This window comes from Pseudophryne corroboree, chromosome 5, assembly GCF_028390025.1.
Source record: "Pseudophryne corroboree isolate aPseCor3 chromosome 5, aPseCor3.hap2, whole genome shotgun sequence".
In the NCBI taxonomy this organism is placed as follows: Eukaryota; Metazoa; Chordata; class Amphibia; order Anura; family Myobatrachidae; genus Pseudophryne; species Pseudophryne corroboree.
Window position 1 is genome coordinate 189,725,965 of NC_086448.1, and position 20,160 is coordinate 189,746,124.

Genomic DNA, 20,160 nt, shown 5'->3' on the forward strand with positions numbered 1-20,160 from the left:
CCCCCTGGAATTCCTCTGTAGGGCCTTCCCGGCTACACACCAAGCAACCTATTTTCGCCATATACAGTGAAAAAGTCTTGCTGTCACGTCTTTCCTAGCCTTTATCAGCGTAGGAATAACTGCATCCGGAATGCCCTTTTCCGCTAGGATCCGGCGTTCAACCGCCATGCCGTCCAACGCAGCCGCGGTAAGTCTTGGATCAGACAGGGTCCCTGTTGCAACATGTCCTGACTGAGAGGCAGAGGCCATGGGTCCTCTGAGAGCATTTCTTGCAGTTCCGGGTACCGAGTCCTTCTTGGCCAATCCGGAGCAAAGAATATTGTTCACACTCCTCCGTTTATTACAATTCTCAGCCCTTGGGTCTGAGAGAAAGAGGAGGGAATATATAGACCGACTGGAACACCCACGGTGTTACTAGTGCGACCACAGCTATCGCCTGAGAGTCCCTTGACCCAGCGTAAAACCTTTTTTATCTTTTTATTGAGGTGGGACGCCATGTAGTCCACCTGAGGCAGTTTCCATCAATTTGCAAAACTGCGTGAAGACTTCCTGATGAAGTCACCACTTTCCCGGGTGGAGGTCGTGTCCACTCCCGGAATGAACACTGCTGACAGTGCGCTTACTTGATTCTCCGCCCAGCGAAGAATTCTGGTGGCTTCTACCCTCGCCACCCTGCTCCTTGTGCCGCCCTGGCTGTTTACATGAGCCCCTGCGGTCTGACTGGATCAGAACCGGTTGGTCGCGAAGCAGGAACTCCGCTTGACTTAGGGCGTTGTATATGGCCCTTAGTTCCAGGATATTGATGTGAAGGCAAGTCTGTTGGCTTGACCACAAACCTTGGAATTTTCTTCCCTGTGTAACTGCCCCCCACCCTCGGAGGCTTGCATCCGTGGTCACCAGGACCCAGTCCTGAATGCCGAATCTGCGGCCCTCGAGAAGGTGAGCACTCCGCAGCCACCACAGGAGAGACACCCTGGCCCTGGGGGATAGGGTGATTAACCGATGCATCTGAAGATGTGATCCGGACCACTTGTCCAGTAAGTTCCATTGTCCTTGCATGGAACCAGCCGAAGGGGATGGCCTCGTATGATGCCATCATCCTTCCCAGGACTCGAGTGCAGTGATGCACTGACACCTGTTTTGGTTTTCAATGGATTCCTGACCAGTGTCATGAGCTCCTGAGCTCTCTCTATCGGGAGATAAACCCTCTTCTGGTCTGTGTCTAGGATCATGCCTAGGCGAGGCAGATGAGCTGTAGGAACCAACTGCGACTTTGGAATATATAGAATCCAGTCGTGTTGCCGTTTCACTTCCAGAGAAGGTGATACGCTGTCCAGCAACTGCTCTCTTGATCTCGCTTTTATGAGGAGATCATCCAAGTATGTGATAATAGTGACACCTTGCTTCCGCAGGAGCACCATCATATCCGCCATGGATGGGATAAAAAATACATGGACCTGATGGTTTTACTGGAACCCTACTCTGAACCTAAGGACTCTGCAATCTCCCCGTTTTGTGTTCTCTTCTGGGGGTGGACTATTCCATTCTGGGTAATCCTACGCAGAGCGCCTAAGATGGCTGCCGCACCTGGTACCTTGTGAGGGTGGAATACACAACCCCTGGAGGTTATTACCCAAAATGCTTACACCAACCCTGCATTATGCTTTCTGTCTTTATTGTCTGTGTGGTTTATCTTTTGATGTAATACTTAAATCTTCTGTATTATGTGCATTGTTTGAGTTCTAGTTGGCGCCGCGGATGGCTGCCTCGGTGCTGCTCTGCCAAGCAGCCTTTGTGTTTAGTCCTACGTGTATAATATGTCTAATATGTTGAGTCTATTGTACAGTTGCAATGTGCAGTATCAACTCATACGTGTAATGTGTGTAATGTATGCTATGTTCTTCCCCCTTCGTATGCTATGTATTTCCCCTTCATGTTGCTGCTTGGCGATGCATTGTACCACAAAGAATTCCTAGTGTACGTGAGTACACCTGGCCAATAAAGCTGATTCTGATTACCTTGGTAAAATTGGTAATGACAATCCCGTACCGCAATTCTGAGGTACGCCTGATGAGGTGGATAACTGGGGACACGAATGTATGCATCCCTTATGTCCCGATTAATTTCAGGCATGCAATGACCGCTCTTAGCGATTCCATCTTGAACATGAACCTTTTCAGGTATATGTTCAGGGATTTTAATTCAATATGGGTCTAACCGAACCGTCTGGTTTCGGGATTATAACATGGTCGAATAATAACACCCTCTTGTTGAAGGAGGGGACCCTTGACCACCACCTGTTGAAGATACAATTTACGAATTGCAGTTAACACTGGCTCCCTCTCTTGGGGGGAAGCCCGCCGGGTCCTCGGTGAGGGGGCATCTTCTCACAGTCCAGCCTGTATCCCTGCGATACAATTTCTATTGCCCAGGGATCTAACAGGGAGTGAACCCACTTGTGGCTGAACTTACGAAGGCGTGTCCCCACCGGGCCTAGCTCCGCCTGTGGAGCTCCAGCAACATGCGATGGATTTTTGTAGAGGCCGGGGAGGACTTCTGTTCCTGGGGACTAGCTGTGTTGTACAGCTTCTTTCCTCTGCCCCCGGCTCTGACAAGAAAGGATGCACCTCAGACTTTCTTGTTTCTTTATTCGAAAAGCTGCATTTAATAATGTCGTGCTTTTCTAGGCGGTGCAGGAATATAAGGCAAAATATCAGAATTACCAGCTATAACTGTGGAGACCAGGCCCGAGAACCTTTCTCCACACAATCCTCAGCCTTCCATATGCCTCTTAAGTCGGCATCATCTGTCCAATGTATATTCTACAGGACACGTCAAGCAGAAATCGACATAGCTTTTGTCTCTAGGACCCAGTATACTCATGTCCCTTTGGGCATGCTTTATAATTATATAACTATCACTTAAGACAGCATCTTAAAATATTTATATGCATACTAGGGTCTCAATCTCTGCTGATAAGGTACCTGTCCACGCTGCCACAGCGCTATAAACCCATGCTGACACAATCGCCGGTCTGGGTAGTATACTAGGATGTGCACGCTATCTGCAGGATCCCTGAGAATAGCTAGTGCAAACAGGACACCCAAGGGGAAGATTGTCAACACATCCTGGCCCTAGTGGGGAAAGGATACAGCCTGAGAAATCTCTTGTGGGAAGCTGACGTCTCTTGTCTGGAGATTCCCGCTCTTTTTGCTCATGAGAGGAGGGAAATTTACCTCAGCATTCTTCCCCTTAACATGTGTACTCTCGTGTCAGGGACAGATGAGTCATCAGTGATATGCAAATCATCTTTTATTCCAATAATCATATATTGAATATCTTTTAGCCCTCTTGGCTGTAACTTTGCATTATCGTAGTCGACAGTGGAGTTAAACTCTGTGTCGATACTTTGTTATTTTGGATAGTGAACATAGAGAGACTCTGAAGGACTCTGTGACATAGGGACAGACCAAGGTAGATTTCCTTTCTGTTCCCTAACCTTTTGTGCAATAATTTTACCTCAGCACTTACACATATCCAAACAGGTGTCGGCGTTGTTGACGGAGACACCCTCCCACACACTTATCCGCTCTATCACCTCCTTAGAGGAGCCTTTTACCTCAGACATGTCGACACACGCGTACCGACACACCACACACACAGGGGATGCTCTATTTGAAGACAGTTCCCCCACCAGGCCCTTTGGAGAGACAGAGAGAGAGAGTATGCCAGCACACACCACAGCGCTATATAATACAGGGATGTACACTATACTGAGTGATTTTTCCCCTATAGCAGCTTATATACACAGTTTTGCGCCTAAATTTATGTGCCCCCCCCCTCTCTTTTTTACCCTTTGTGTACCAGGATACTGCAGGGGAGAGCCTGGGGAGCTTCCTTCCAGCTGAGCTGTGAAGAGAAAATGGCGCCGGTGTGCTGAGGAAGAAGGCCCGGCCCCCTCAGCGGCGGGCTTCTGTCCTTTTATGTACTTTAATGGCGGGGGTTAATGCACATATACAGTTTATCAGACTGTATTATGTGCTTTTCGCCAAGTAAGGTAATCTAAATGCTGGCCAGGGCGCCCCCCCCCCCAGCGCCCTGCACCCATCAGTGACCGGAGTGTGTGGTGTTCTAAGGGAGCAATGGCGCACAGCTGTAGTGCTGTGCGCTACCTTAATGAAGACCGGGGTCTTCAGCCGCCGATTTTCAACTTCTCTTCGTTCTTCTGGCTCTGCAAGGGGGACGGCGGCGCGGCTCCGGGACCGGACGACCGAGGACTGGGCCTGTGTTCGATCCCTCTGGAGCTAATGGTGTCCAGTAGCCTTAGAAGCCCAAGCTAGCTGCAAGCAGGTAGGTTCGCTTCTCTCCCCTCAGTCCCACGTAGCAGTGAGTCTGTTGCCAGCAGATCTCACTGAAAATAAAAAATCTAACAAATACTTTCTTTTCTAGGAAGCTCAGGAGAGCCCCTAGGGTGCATCCAGCTCTGGCCGGGCACAGATACTAACTAACTAACTAACTAACTGACTAACTAACTAACTAACTAACTAACTGAGGTCTGGAGGAGGGGCATAGAGGGAGGAGCCAGTGCAAACCAGATATAGTACCTAATCTTTCTTTTAAGAGTGCCCAGTCTCCTGCGGAGCCCGTCTATACCCCCATGGTCCTTACGGAGTACCCAGCATCCACTAGGACGTCAGAGAAAAATTAGTCTAGTTTATAGAGAGCCCTGTCTGAATAATATGTAACCAGCTGTTAAGCATTCTTATTACATTCCAGTCAGTGGCGGTTCTAAGGGTTGGCAACATGTAATGTGTATAAGGGGCTCTACCATGGAATAATGTGTAAAAGGTGCTCTACTGTAGCTTAACATATATAAGGGGTACCACTGTGGTGTAACATGTAACATCTAACAGACACTACTGTGCGGTGTAATGTGAATTGGTACTATTCTGTGGCCATGACCCTTCCCCATGAAACCACGCCTCCATATATTTCACAGAGGGGTGCCAAAATACCAGAAAACTTAGGCTTGGGCCAGCCCTGTATATATATATATATATATATATATATATACCCTGTGTATGTATGTATATATATATATATATATATATATATTTATATTTATACACCATATACGATATATATATATATATATATACACACACACACATACATACACACTCACGTTACATAGAACAATTACATACAAATGCACACATACAGATACATATATACACACACGTACAAACACACACACTCACACAGAGAACATGTACACATACATATAATAACATAGAACATATACACCCACGTAGAACACACACAGACGCACACACAAACACACACTCTGGGGTATATTTACTAACATTCGTAATTCTCCCGATTTGGTGGGAGAATAATCACGAATGACATCGAAAGTGTAAAACTGCAACTTTTTGAATTTGTTACGACGGATTTACTAAGCTGTCGTATTCGGGTTTTTCTTTTGTTCCGATGTCGATGTCATTCGTGGTTTTTTTTTTTTTTTACGGCAGTGATTAGCAAAACACTGCCGACTTTTTAAAAATGAATCTCGGCCGGATCTGTGTGATCCGTGCTGGGGTTCATTTTTTTTTTTAAATTAAACAGTGTAAAATAAAAAAAAAAAATTGCGTGGGGTCCCCCCTCCTAAGCATAACCAGCCTCGGGATCTTTGAGCCGATCCTGGTTGCAGAAATATGGGGAAAAAATTGACAGGGGTTCCCCCATATTTAAGCAACCAGCATCGGGCTCTGCGCCTGGTCCTGGTTCCAAAAATACGGGGGACAAAAAGAGTAGGGGTCCCCCGTATTTTTAAAACCAGCACCGGGCTCCACTAGCTGGACAGATAATGCCACAGCCGGGGGTCACTTTTATATAGTGCCCTGCGGCCGTGGCATCAAAAATCCAACTAGTCACCCCTGGCCGGGGTACCCTGGGGGAGTGGGGACCCCTTCAATCAAGGGGTCCCCCCCCCCCAGCCACCCAAGGGCCAGGGGTGAAGCCCGAGGCTGTCGCCCCCCATCCAATGGGCTGCGGATGGGGGGGCTGATAGCCTTTTGTGATAATGAAAAGATATTGTTTTTAGTAGCAGTACTACAAGGCCCAGCAAGCCTCCCCCGCATGCTGGTACTTGGAGAACCACAAGTACCAGCATGCGGCGGAAAAACGGGCCCGCTGGTACCTGTAGTACTATTACTAAAAAAATACCCAAAAAAAGACAAGACACACACACCGTGAAAGTAAAGATTTATTACATACATGCACACAAACATACATACATACTTACCTTATGTTCACACGCAGGTCGGTCCTCTTCTCCAGTAGAATCCAAGGGGTACCTGTTGAATAAATTCTACTCACCAGATCCAGGGTCCCAGGGTCCTCGGGGCAACCATTTGCAATCCACGTACTTGAATAAAATAACAAAACGGATACCCGAGCCACGAACTGAAAGGGGCCCCATGTTTTCACATGGGACTCCTTTCCCCGAATGCCAGAAACCCACTCTGACTTCTGTCTAAGTGGGTTTCTTCAGCCAATCAGGGAGCGCCACGTTGTAGCACTCTCCTGATCGGCTGTGTGCTCCTGTACTGAGTGACAGGCGGCACACGGCAGTGTTACAATGTAGCGCCTATGCGCGCCATTGTAACCAATGGTGGGAACTTTCTGCTCAGCGGTGACGTCACTTTAGGTCAACCGCAGGGCAGAAAGTTCCCAAGACTAAATTGGTTAGACATTATACCCATTTGAATTGCCTTCACTCCTGAGTCTCTGAGTGTCAGGTTCAAGCTGCTGACCGACGAGGTTCCTTATGCTTGCGAACCAGTTAGATTCTATACACATATGAATCTTCCCCATATTCGAATATCTGAATGTCAGACTCAAGCTGATGATATATGAGGTATGGTCCTCGCTGTATCAATCAAGTCCCATTGAAATATTGAAACGTTGTTCATACATCTTTGAATGACCTTTTATGTGCTGACAATATGTTCTGAAATGAAGAGATTTTACCCCTGATGAAGTCTTGGAACAAGACGAAACGCGTTGGGTTATTTATCTATCTATTATCTGATGTTACCTCCGAATCTACAATAAGGAGAAGGAGGAAATCGTAGTGATATATCTACGCTTTTTCCTCATCACTACAAACTGATTGTTCAAATTGTGCGACAAATGTAAATGTATCAACTCTGTATACTTATGAACATTTGTGTCGGGTTTATATGTTGTTTTAATACATTTTTATGTTAGTATTTGTTATCTGACGTAATTTATCCGGAGAGTACTGTAAGGGTCCGTTTTTAGGTAGGGCGTTGATATAACTCCCTTGGCGCCATCTCCTCTATTTCGTTTCATATTTTCACACATTTAGTTCCTCCTAACAGGGAACTTAGAGGATACAGGCAGCCATATAATTAATTAATTTTAGTGTTTTATTTGAAATAGCGCAGTGGGAGAGTAATTCTTGTCATATATCTATATATATATATATTTTTTATTTTATTTTTTTATTACAGAGAAGGACGGCACTCACAGGAAATAACAGTCACATAAACGCTTTACTCCTGCTTGGTCAATGTTTCAGAAGACCTACCATTCTCCTTCATCAGGACATGATGGTAGGTCCTCTGAAACGTTGACCAACAAGGATTAAAGCATTTGTGTGATTGTTATTTCCTGTGAGTGCCGTCCTTCTCTGTATTTTGTATATTCCCACTGTTCCGGCACCGGGATCAGCTGATGCATGGAGGTGAGAGTGCCGGGCTTACAGACATTATACATATATATATATATATATATATATATATATATATTTATTTATTATGTGCAATTGGACCGGAACTCTTCTCAAACTTGAGCACTCTGAGACTTCTTCAAAAGCAATAAAAAAGTGTATTCACATCACACTGCAACCCAACGTTTTGGGGCTCACTTGCCCCTTTGTCAAGGTGTGTAACGTTCCACACCTTGACAAAGGGGCAGGTGAACCCCGAAACGTTGTGTTGCAGCGTGATGTGAATACACTTTTATTGCTTTGTAGAAGTCTCCGAGTGCCGCTGTTTGTTTCTATTGGGAAGTATATATATATACAATAACTTTGGTCTGTGTCAAGGGGGTTTCTGGGCACTCATCCCCCCACCCCCCTCAGCATGGGCTAGTGTGCATGAATACCAGGACCCAAAGTTTCCTAGCAGCGCATTGTCCACAGCAACACACTGTCTCTCGGCTTGCCTTCCTCCCATAGGCATCCTCGTGCCACCTATTCCCTAAATAAGCAATGCACGCACCCAGCCGTCCACATGACGTAAAAAGAATTGTGATTCATCAGATCAGGCATACCTCTTCCATTGCTCGATATTCCAGTTCTGCTGGTCATGTGCCCGCTGTTGGCACATTCGGCAGTGGACAGGGATCAGCGGCATGGGCACTCTGACTGGTCTGCAGCATGCAGCAAGCTGCGACCTTCTGACCCCTTCCTTTCATAGTCAGCATTACCTTATTTACCAACCTGTGCTACAGTGGCTGTTCTGTAGGATAGCACCAGACTGACTAGATTACGCTACCCACGTGCATCCATGAGCCTTAGACGCCCACGACCCTGTCGCAAGTTCACTGGTTGTCCTTCCTTGGGCCACTTTTGATAGGTACTATCCACTGCATACCTGGAACACCACACAAGACCTGCTATTTTGGAGATGCTCTGACCCTAGCCATCATAATGTGGCCCTTGTCAAAACTTACGCTTGCTCACTTTTCCTGCCTCACTTCACCTGGATGTCAGTGGTTTTAATGTTAGCTAGTATACAGTATATAAGGGCAGATAAGAAACATAATTTGACTGCAGATAAGAGCCACCTGGCCCATCTAGTCTGCCCTTTGTTATCCTTTAGGTAATCTCACCCTTAGATCTTTGTAAGTAGTACAAGACCAAATGTCACGAGGTTTATACCAGACTGTCTGCCAATGTGTTACATCATTTACCAGTGGAAATACTTACTCTTTAATAAATGGATTGTAAATATCACATTAAATGCATGTATACTTACTTGCTGCTTCAATAAATTTAGAATATGAATCATAAGTGATGACTGGAATTGGTAAGTCCCTGAAATACAGCTTCAGTGCCCCAGCAATGATATTTATATCTTGATAGGTTGTACATGAGATGTCAGCCTTGTCACCATCTGCAAAACCAAAAGAGAATTCACAATCAGAAATGATGTCCGTCATCAAAGAATTGTCACCACTGTATGATAGGAACAATAAACATGTCACTTACAGAAATATATCAGATGTGGATAAATAATACCAGAAACTGCAGACAATGTTTGTATTATATTATTGTATTTCATTTTATTAGCACTACAGTACTTCACTAATGGTGGCTCACTGTGAGGGCACATCCACACATACATTAAAGAATAAGGGCCTAATTCAGAGATGGAGGCAGCCACGTGGTCGCTTGCAGCAGCAGCGTCCAACTGGTCTGTGCATTCGCAGATTGGGAACCACTGCGCTAACAAATAGAAATGTCTTTTACTTTTAGGTGCATTTATATGCTCAATTATAGGTTCCGGAGTTGTTTTGTAGTATATTTCATATTTGCAAAGTAAATTATCTGTAGTGCTTAATTATGCAACCTTAGCACTTATAGGAAAACATTTAAGCAGATAAAACAGCTCTAGATGATAATTAAATACACATACAACAGCTTATTGAAAAGTTGCTGCTGCTTTTTTATTGTGTGTATATAGCATCAGCCCGATGCATACGCGTGATACATGGCCGTGTTAAGCGGCAGACTCAGGAGGGCGCTGCTCAGTGAGTGACGTCACTCACTCTCTACACTGCTGCGGCTACCCGTCCGCCCGACACAGGCTGATTAAACAGTACTTCAGTACATTTTAGTATCCTTTTATTAAGTAGGAATTTGAGACTCTAATTACTAGAAAACCAGGGGAATGTAAGGAAAATAATGAGAGCATTTTATTTCTGAAACATACTATCAGGACCACTGCTCCTAGGTGTTTGTTCTTTGGCTCTATGCTAGTGTTGATGCCCTGTGCTACAAACCTGGTGGATTCGAATGGGTGTTAGAGCTGCAATGTCACTAATGCATTGTTTCCCAGGAGCCACAATAATCATGTGTCGGACTATTTGCAATGCTTTCATCTACACTCCCAATAAACAATTAAAATCATTTTTGGAACAAAAGACAGCAGCTGCACCCATCAGGACATTAAACTGCTCTTTTGTTCTGTGAATGCCATTTTTCAATGAATTGGTTCTGTCAACAGGGGATCAGTGAAAACCATTCACACAAGTAGGGTCTGATACAAAACATTCTGCACCTGTTTCTCCTGTGTTGACCATGTGACAACCAAGCTCCTGGTTCACTGTATAACCCAGTCACTGCCAAATGGAAAAGACAAATCCAACCAACATACAACAAGGGTCTAAGCCGATTTCCAAACTTTTTTGAATCACGGCGCCCTAGAATATCAGAATTTTTTTCACGGCACCCCTAGGGCAAAAATGTCTTATTGAGAAATGTAGAAATAAATATTACATTAAGTAGATTGCGTTTATATGTCATCCTTAGGGTCAGTTATGTGGTGAGGGACAAGATTTCCTTCTGTTTGGCCACATATTTTATGACTGGCAGCCACCAGCACTGGTTTTGCCTATTATATTGACCATGAATAATTTGAATTGGTCCTGGACCACCACCCAGGGCACCCCTGCAAGTGTCCCGAGGCACCCCAGGGAGCCACGGCACACAGTTTGGGAACCTCTGGCTCTAAGCAGTGGCGGAACTACCGCCAGTGCAAGCAGTGCCTTGCACTGGGGCCCACCGCTGTCAAGGGGCCCAAAGCATAGGCGCCGATTCCAGCCGCCGCAGCCTCCACAGTGAGTGAATTGAGACGCACTGGGGGCTGCGTCAGCGCTTCCGTACTTTGCAATGTAAAAAACCCCACCAAAAATGGCCACTGCCAAGGCGGAGACAGACGCTAGAAGTCACATTTGACCTCCCCGGCGGCGGACATTTTAAGGTTTTTTTTTCACACTAATGTACGGAAGCGCTGCCGCAGCACCCAGCGCGTCTCAATCCACTGGGGGGGGGGGGGGGGGGGCTGCGGGGGCTAGAATTATACAGCCTGCCCACACAAACCCTCCCGTACTGGAACAGCGGCAAGGAGACCCCTGGCAACTCACAGGGGACCCCCCTGGCAACACACAGGAAACCCCTGGCAACGCACCGGAAACCCTTGGCAACGCGGAGGAGACCCCTGGCAATGCACAGGAAACCCATAGCAAGATGCTGGAGACCCCTGGCAACGCGCATGAAACCCCTGGCAACGCGCATGAAACCCATAGCAACCCGCTGGAGAACCCTTGGCAACACGCATGAAACCAATAGCAACGTGCTGGAGACCCCTGGCAACGCGCATGAAACCCCTGGCAACGCGCATGAAACCCATAGCAACATGCTGGAGACCCCTGGCAACGCGCATGAAACCCCTGGCAATGCGCATGAAACCCATAGCAACGCGCTGGAGAACCCTTGGCAACACGCATGAAACCAATAGCAACGTGCTGGAGTCCCCTGGAAATGCGCATGAAACTCCTGGCAACGCGCAGGTAAAAAATATCTAAACTGGCACTGTGGGGGCATATCTAGCACTGTGGGGGCATATCTGGCACTATGACGGCATATCTGGCACTGCGGGGGCATGTGTATCTGGCAATGTGGGGGCATATCTGACAACGTGGGGGAATATGTGTATCTGGCACTGTGGGGGCAAATCTAGCACTGTGGGGGCATGTGTATTTGGCAATGTGGGGGCATATCTGGCACTGCAGGGGCATATGTGTATCTGGCACTGTGGGGGCATATCTAGCACCGTGGGGGCATATCTGGCACTGTGGGGGCATATGTGTATCTGACACTGTGGGGGCAAATCTAGCACTGTGGGGGCATATCTGCAACATGGCAGAATATGTGTATCTGGCACAGTGGGGGCATATCTAGCACTGTGGGGCATGTGTATTTGGCAATGTGTGGGGCATATCTGACAACGTGGCGGAATATGTGTATCTGCTCTGGCACAGTGGGGGCATATCTAGCACTGTGGGGGCATGTGTATTTGGCAATGTGGGGGCATATCTGGCACTGCAGGGGCATATGTGTATCTGGCACTGTGGGGGCATATCTAGCACCATGGGGGCATATCTGGCACTGTGTGGGCATATGTGTATCTGGCACTGTGGGGGCATATCTAGCACCGTGGGGGCATATCTGGCACTGTGGGGGCATATGTGTATCTGACACTGTGGGGGCAAATCTAGCACTGTGGGGGCATATCTGCAACATGGCAGAATATGTGTATCTGGCACAGTGGGGGCATATCTAGCACTGTGGGGCATGTGTATTTGGCAATGTGTGGGGCATATCTGACAACGTGGCGGAATATGTGTATCTGCTCTGGCACAGTGGGGGCATATCTAGCACTGTGGGGGCATGTGTATTTGGCAATGTGGGGGCATATCTGGCACTGCAGGGGCATATGTGTATCTGGCACTGTGGGGGCATATCTAGCACCATGGGGGCATATCTGGCACTGCACTATTTGGGTCATATGTGCATTACGCCCCCATTTTCAATGGCCACGCCCCATGTGGCCACACCCATTTTTTGCCTTCGGCGCGCGCACACAGCACAACTAACATTTTTTTTCAACTTGCACCACTGTGTGTGTGTGTGTATATATATATATATATATATATATAATGCGGGAGCATGCAACAAATCTCTAATTTGGATTTGGGGGGTGGGGGGTGTACTTGGACGGGATGAGAGGGGGGCCCAAAGCATTTTGTTGCACCTGGGCCCACCGCTTGCTAGTTCTGCCACTGGGTCTAAGGGAACAGAATTATACCCCTTTCACACAGAAAGGCAAATTCCCGGGTGAAAAAGTTCTACTCGGTAATTTGCCGAAAAACACAGGTCCTATTTCTGTGTGAAAGGGTCAACCCGGGTTGAAATTCACAGGACATCGAGCCAGGAATTTACCAGGGTTGGAGACCTGGGAATTTTGACCTGATTTGATCCTTTCACACAGACAAAATACCCGTGTTGATCTGCAAATTACCTAGTAGAAATTCTTGACCCGGTAATTTGCTTGTCTGTGTGAAAGGGGGGTCAGGCAGGGACCGGCAAAACTACCTGGCATTGAAATGCCGGGTAATTGCCGGGACTATCAGACATATCTGTCTGAAAAGGGTATTAGTTGACTATTAGAAGAGTGGTCATAATAGGGCTGACCTAGCATCACATACAGTATATGCAACTTATAGCATGATTTTTGCAGAACACATTTTACGTGTACATTTTAGACACAAATCTGTCCAACTATTGATGACCTCTATCCCCAGTAGGCGGGGTTATCACTGCCATCCATTCCCCTAGTAGGCGGAGTTATCATTGTGCTTAACTGTAATTAGAGCTTACTGGACAGGGGCAAATGCAGACAGGATTTACTGGGAAGGGGGGGGGAGGGGTTCCATACACACACACACACACACACACACACACACACACACACACACACACACACACACACACACACACACACACACGTGTATATATGTGTATATGTATATCCAACAAAAAACAGCACTCAGAGATATTCAGTGTACGAAAGCTGTATCAGGATCAAACGTTTTTGGGGCTACAACTCCTTCATCAGGACCACATTCAGAGTACAGCTTTTCCAAGTTGCATTATTATAGAGTGCCGACAGCCCTTGGAGGAGGGGAGTGCGAACACGAAAGCTGCCGTCTGTAGCCTGCACATGCGCAGATTAACACCCCGGATGCCAGAAGTGGGACGGAAGGGACTTCCTCCGTATCCTGAACAGGAAGTCCGAAATAACAAGGACTTTTTGGACTTTCTCATTTCTTACAGAGACTATTAACAATGCATTCAAGCGTCTTGAATATGCGCCCTTTATCTGCCTAACATTGCCTCACACACATGGTAAACCATGTGTCCCTGATACATCACTTCCTGTTGGTAAACCATGTGTAATTAATCCCTTGCCAATGAGCTAGGTATAAGAAGGAGCCCTGTCCCACTCCTGTACTACCCCGTGATGAAGTCCACAGGACAAAACCCGTTGGGCACTCTCTGAGTTTTCCATTCTCTGAACGATAAGCTATACGTTAGTATTTTCATGTATTTTACATAAATACCCTTGTGCTTTTACTCTGTGACCTTAAGTGGCCTGTTTTTTTTTTTATAAATAAATTACCATAATTATGTATTTCTGCAGCATAGTCTCTGTATACATCTTTGACACCAGTGGTCGCTCTAATTATCCCTTCCTGGCTACTATTTTTGATGTATTTAGGATATCACCCCTGCTTCATATATTTTGGACTGAGAAGATGCCCTATATACATTATCTAGGGAGTGTTATATGAGACATAGGGGCCTATTTACTATACCTTGGATGGAGATAAAGTGGCTGGAGATAAAGTACCAGCCGATTGGCTCCTAACTGTCATTTTTCAAACCCAGCCTGTGATATGGCAGTTAGGAGCTGATTGGCTGGTACTTTACCTCCGTCCACTTTATCTTCATCCAAGGCTTAGTGATTTGTGATAATCGAAATACTGCACCTCTATATCTATCTATCTATCTATCTATCTATCTATCTATCTATCTATCTATCTATCTATCTATCTATCTATCTATCTATCTAATTTATTTCATACCAGACCCATACATACACACACTCCTATATAAATAAAAGTATATAGCACAAGTGTCCTTCATATGGGAGGGCAAAATACGTACATATGGTACAGTCCATAGGAAACAGGTAAGAAATACATGGCATTTGCAAAGTTAATGTCAAGGTATCTGAGAAGACCCATTGGGAAAGAATTATTTTCTTTCCCACTGCGATTGTAGCTAATAAAATATGTTGTTCCAAAAAAGGCTTGGGCTGTTGGAAGGTTGAATATACAAAGAGGGTCCATTCAGGAGAAATATTACTGGATACACCCAAAAAATCTTTAATATATGAATGAATAATGGACAAAAATTGTTTAACCTCTGGGCAGCTCCACATACAGTGGTAGAGATCCGCCTCATAGGGGTCATTCCCAGTTGTTCGCTCGTTATTTTTTTCTCGCAACGGAGCGATTAGTCGCTAATGCGCATGCGCAATGTCCGCAGTGCGACTGCGCCAAGTAAATTTGCTATGCAGTTAGGAATTTTACTCACGGCATTACGAGGTTTTTTCTTCGTTCTGGTGATCGTAATGTGATTGACAGGAAGTGGGTGTTTCTGGGCGGAAACAGGCCGTTTTATGGGTGTGTGTGAAGAAACGCTACCGTTTCTGGGAAAAACGCGGGAGTGGCTGGAGAAACGGAGGAGTGTCTGGGCGAACGCTGGGTGTGTTTGTGACGTCAAACCAGGAACGACAAGCACTGAACTGATCGCACTGGCAGAGTAAGTCTCGAGCTACTCAGAAACTGCACAGAGAAGTCTTTTCGCAATATTGCGAATCTTTCGTTCGCAATTTTACTATGCTAAGATTCACTCCCAGTAGGCGGCGGCTTAGCGTGTGCAAAGCTGCTAAAAGCAGCTTGCGAGCGAACAACTCGGAATGACCCCCCATGTGCGTAACAGGTGGGGAAGATGTAACATGTGCAGAGAGCTTTCGATTTGGGACAATGTGAAAAGGAGGTCCCTCTAATATGGCACAGTATGAACAGGGGGCACTGTAATGTGATATAATATGAAATGGGTACACTGTATTTTATAATGTAAATTGGGGATACTGTGTGGCATAATGTGTACTGACAGCTGTACAATGTGACATAATGTGAACTAGAGCAATACTATGTGGCATAATATTAACTAGAACACTACTATGGTTCAGAAAATTAACTAGGGCACGATTATGAGGAATAAAATTGTATAATAATAATAATAATAATGATAATAATAATAAAAACTGCTGGAGAGGTATCTCTCAAGAATCATTGGGACAGAAACCCTTCAATATGTTGCTACGGGTCCCACAATGTTCTAATTACGACCCTGAGAGTAAGTAATACCCCTTTTCCACTAGCTCTAAAAACACGGGTAAATGCGCAGGGGAGCGCATTTACCAGTGTTTTTTCTAGTGGAAACGGCCCTCCCTGCAAATTCCCGGATCAAGTGATCCGAGAATCCTACCCGGGTAGCTTGCCGGGTTGAACACGTGTTCAACCCGGTAAGCTGTGTAGTGTAAACGGAAGCCGTGTTGATGCGACACAGCTCCCGTTCACAGTGTATGGAAGGGCGGCACTGGGAGATCATGTGATCTCCCAGCGTCGCCCCTGACGCGTCAGCAGCAGCATCACCAACCTGGCAATATGCCGGCAAGTTAAGCTCAGTGTAGAAGGAGGCTCTAGCACGGGTCGCAGCCATGTCAGGCTCCCGGCTGCGACCCGTGCTAGCAAGTGGAAAAGGGGTATAACTGAACACCTAGGCAAACAATGTTGTAATGGTAGGGGTGCAAATACATACACGTTGTTGAATGCAGGGTAAATACTGGCTGATTACGCATGTTTCTATCAAATGCTGGTCAGCTTTATATTTACACTGCAATTTAGATTTGAGTTTGGACACGCTCCTCTCACATCTAAATCTTTCTGCATATTTTACATCTTCCCCACCTGCAGTGCACAGATACTCTTTCCTACTTTAATCCCAAATAAGAATCACACCCTTTATGGCACAGGACATTACCACTCCAAACACCTCTATCATACAAAGCTGTAAGGATCAGCTACAGTATTTAGGTCAGTTTTACAGTGTAACGTAGCATTTCGTATGCAGATACAGGTACGGTCACACACAGAATATAGGCATGCCGCATATTTTAATCAGCAAAAGCTTCTTGTGGGTCCTATTCACATAGCAATGCAAATAAAAAACATTTTTGGCAAAAAAAGACTCCTGACACTAGCGGAGTTGCACAGGGCCTGTCAGCCCACACAAGCCAGGCATCTCCCGCTGTGTGCCGTATTGAGGCAAGATGTATGAGGACACGTCTGTAAGTGCACTTTGCCCAATGTATTGAAAATGCTTCTAAGATGCTTCATATATGACCTCAAGAGACTTTTCCACTTTACTTCTTTCCTTTTCTGGCTAGGTTGGTAACATGATTAGGATGTACTTCTAAAAAGGAAGATCTCCTAGGGAAACCTGAAACGCTTTCCAAACAAGCATCTACATAAATATTTCAGGAAGACATCTTATTGCTACTACAATTGGGATTGATTACAATATCAAAGAGACAATTCAAAGCTTTCAGCTCTAGTGACCAGAGTGCAATACACTCTGTGGAGACGAAACACTATACAGACCTCCCGTCCCCAAACTAGTATTAAAAATTGGGTGTAGTACGGGTGACCGGCGGTCTCCTGACCGCCGGTCACCTTACCGACGCCGGGATCCCGGCAGCATACCGACGCCGGGATCCCGGCGGGGAGGGGCGAGTGCAGCAAGCCCCTTGCGGGCTCGCTGCGCTCGCCACGCTGCAGGCTCGGTGGCGACCTGCGGTCGCCACGGGTTCTATTCCCACTCTATGGGTGTCGTGGACACCCACGAGTGGAAATAGTCCCTGTTGGTCGGCATGCCGACCATCGGGATAGTGAGCCGTCGGGCTCACGGAGGAGGTCATGTGACTGTCGGTCAGCCGACCGGCGGTCACATGACTACCACCCTTAAAAATTATTGCTTAATGTGTAAAAAAAAAAAAAAATCTAATCATAAGGATTGTATGTAGCAACGCAAGACATAATCCCCAAACCGTCCTCTGCTTTATAATATATAAATATCTTTCTGTGTAACGATTTACTTCCATGGACATGACCACTGTGAAACATAGCTGCCAATATAATATGGTACTTGTGTGACGTAGATAAGAACTTCATTCTAATACCACACCAGCAACAGTAGCTCTGTACTGGCACAACTAGCTGATGGAACCAGGCAACTGGCAGCATGGTGTTCCTGCCCCAGGGGAGAGACAGACATGGTGCAGCTATCAATGGATGCAGTGCATGATGGGAGTTGTAGTTTATTGACACGTGTATGGCAAACAGTGATGTCTCTACGGGAACTCTTCACCTACTCAGACTTTGTATTTTGTACTCAGACAGTAACATTTCTTGTACAACAACTAGCTGATATTTTTCTTTAAGAGCCCTTAAACCTTTTAAATGCTCCATAAAGCTGCATGGTGGGGCTGATCCTGAGACGCGTGCAAAGTAGCTGCAGTTGCGGTCAGCCTGATTTACTGCCTCATGCTAATGTTAGATTCCATAGGGATAATGCGATGATCCGTGCGTCTGTAAGCGGTAACCCATGCCATCCATTGATTTTGCTCTGGCCATAGCAACTACCATTAGTAAGTGCACACACACCAGCCCTATGCTATGTGCAAGAGATACGCCAGAGACAGGCTTCCCTTTCCCTGTGCACGGCTCAGAATCGCACAGAGCTTTTGACACACATCTACGAGTTTCCGAACGAATCAGAATAGGACAATCACACACAAAAATGTGTAAATTTGTAACTGCACATGTGCACAGAGTTATATCAATGATTTATGTTAATAGTCTTAAAATGCTAATTGTTTATTGAACACTCTTACTCCCCTGAAAACATAATTTGGTTTGCAAATCCATGTGCTTGCCCTTAACACTGGGAATACAACGGGACTGGGATGGCATGATACATGCACAGCTCTCACACCTTCCAGAGGTATGTGCTAGGTTATGGCACCATATATATGTATGTATTTTGAGAGTCCTTTCCGTGCTATAACTTTAATTTATCACTAATCCCTGCCTTGAAAACGGTGCTTGCGGCACCGAAACATTGGCCGTTATAGGCATATTTTCTATGGATGTAATTTAGTAAAAAATTGCTCTTACTACATCTGCGAGTGCCACAGTCTTTTGTACCTGCTATCAATATAATTACTGAAGGCACCCATCAAAGCATCTCCAGCACCGAGTGACGGTTCTACTCTGCATATATATATATATATATATATACACACACACACACACACACACACACACACACACACACACACACACACACACACACACACACACACACACACACACACACACACACACACACACACACATATACTATATCCTTGAACTGCTGTATGGCCCCATGTGAATTTTTATTCCTTTATGCTACAATACATCCAAGCTAACAGAGCACAGAAAGCTTTCCCCTGGGCCCTCAAACGCTGTTGTTACAGCAGCAGATTTTGGAACAGTTCATACTAATGTATTCTAAATCCATGTGATGCAGACAGTGCACTTGGTAAAGTGCAGAAAAGGATTTGAAAACCTTTAAAACAGAAGAATTTTATAAGATGTTACATAAAAGCAGGTATGTTAAAAATAGGATTTTGGTACTTACCGATAAATCCTTTTCTCCTAGTCCGTAGAGGATGCTGGGGACTCCAAAAGGACCATGGGGTATAGACGGGATCCGCAGGAGCTTGGGCACACTAAAAAGACTTAATCTGGGTGTGAACTGGCTCCTCCCTCTATGCCCCTCCTCCAGACCCCAGTTATAAGAACTGTGCCCAGTAGAGACGGACATTTCAAGGAAAGATTTTTGTTTAAACTAAGGGCTACAAAACTACCAGCCCACACCACAAACATACCGTACAACCGGAGTAACTTTAAACCAGATAACAATATGCATTAACACCAGCAACAAGCTGCAATAAACAATACACAACCTGTGTATAAACCAATTTAACCAGCAAGAAAAACACTGCAAGTAATAGTCCGCACCGGGACGGGCGCACAGCATCCTCTACGGACTAGGAGAAAAGGATTTATCGGTAATTACCAAAATCCTATTTTCTCTTACGTCCTAGAGGATGCTGGGGACTCCAAAAGGACCATGGGGATTATACCAAAGCTCCAGAACGGGTGGGAGAGTGCGGACGACTCTGCAGCACCGACTGAGCAAACGCCAGGTCCTCATCGGCCAGGGTATCAAACTTATAGAACTTAGCAAATGTGTTAGAC

The 20,160-nt window shown here is 45.8% G+C and overlaps 1 protein-coding gene across 3 annotated transcripts in view; it reads right to left on the reverse strand.

Annotated features, from left to right (window-relative positions):
- The window catches only part of CHN2 (chimerin 2), a 568,891-nt gene that overhangs the window by 15,059 nt on the left and 533,672 nt on the right, over positions 1-20,160 (reverse strand). For all 3 annotated transcript variants that reach the window (XM_063921963.1, XM_063921964.1, XM_063921965.1), the window contains exon 11: positions 9,072-9,209. In XM_063921963.1, the coding sequence (XP_063778033.1) occupies positions 9,072-9,209 (138 nt within the window). The remainder of the gene's footprint in view (positions 1-9,071; positions 9,210-20,160) is intronic.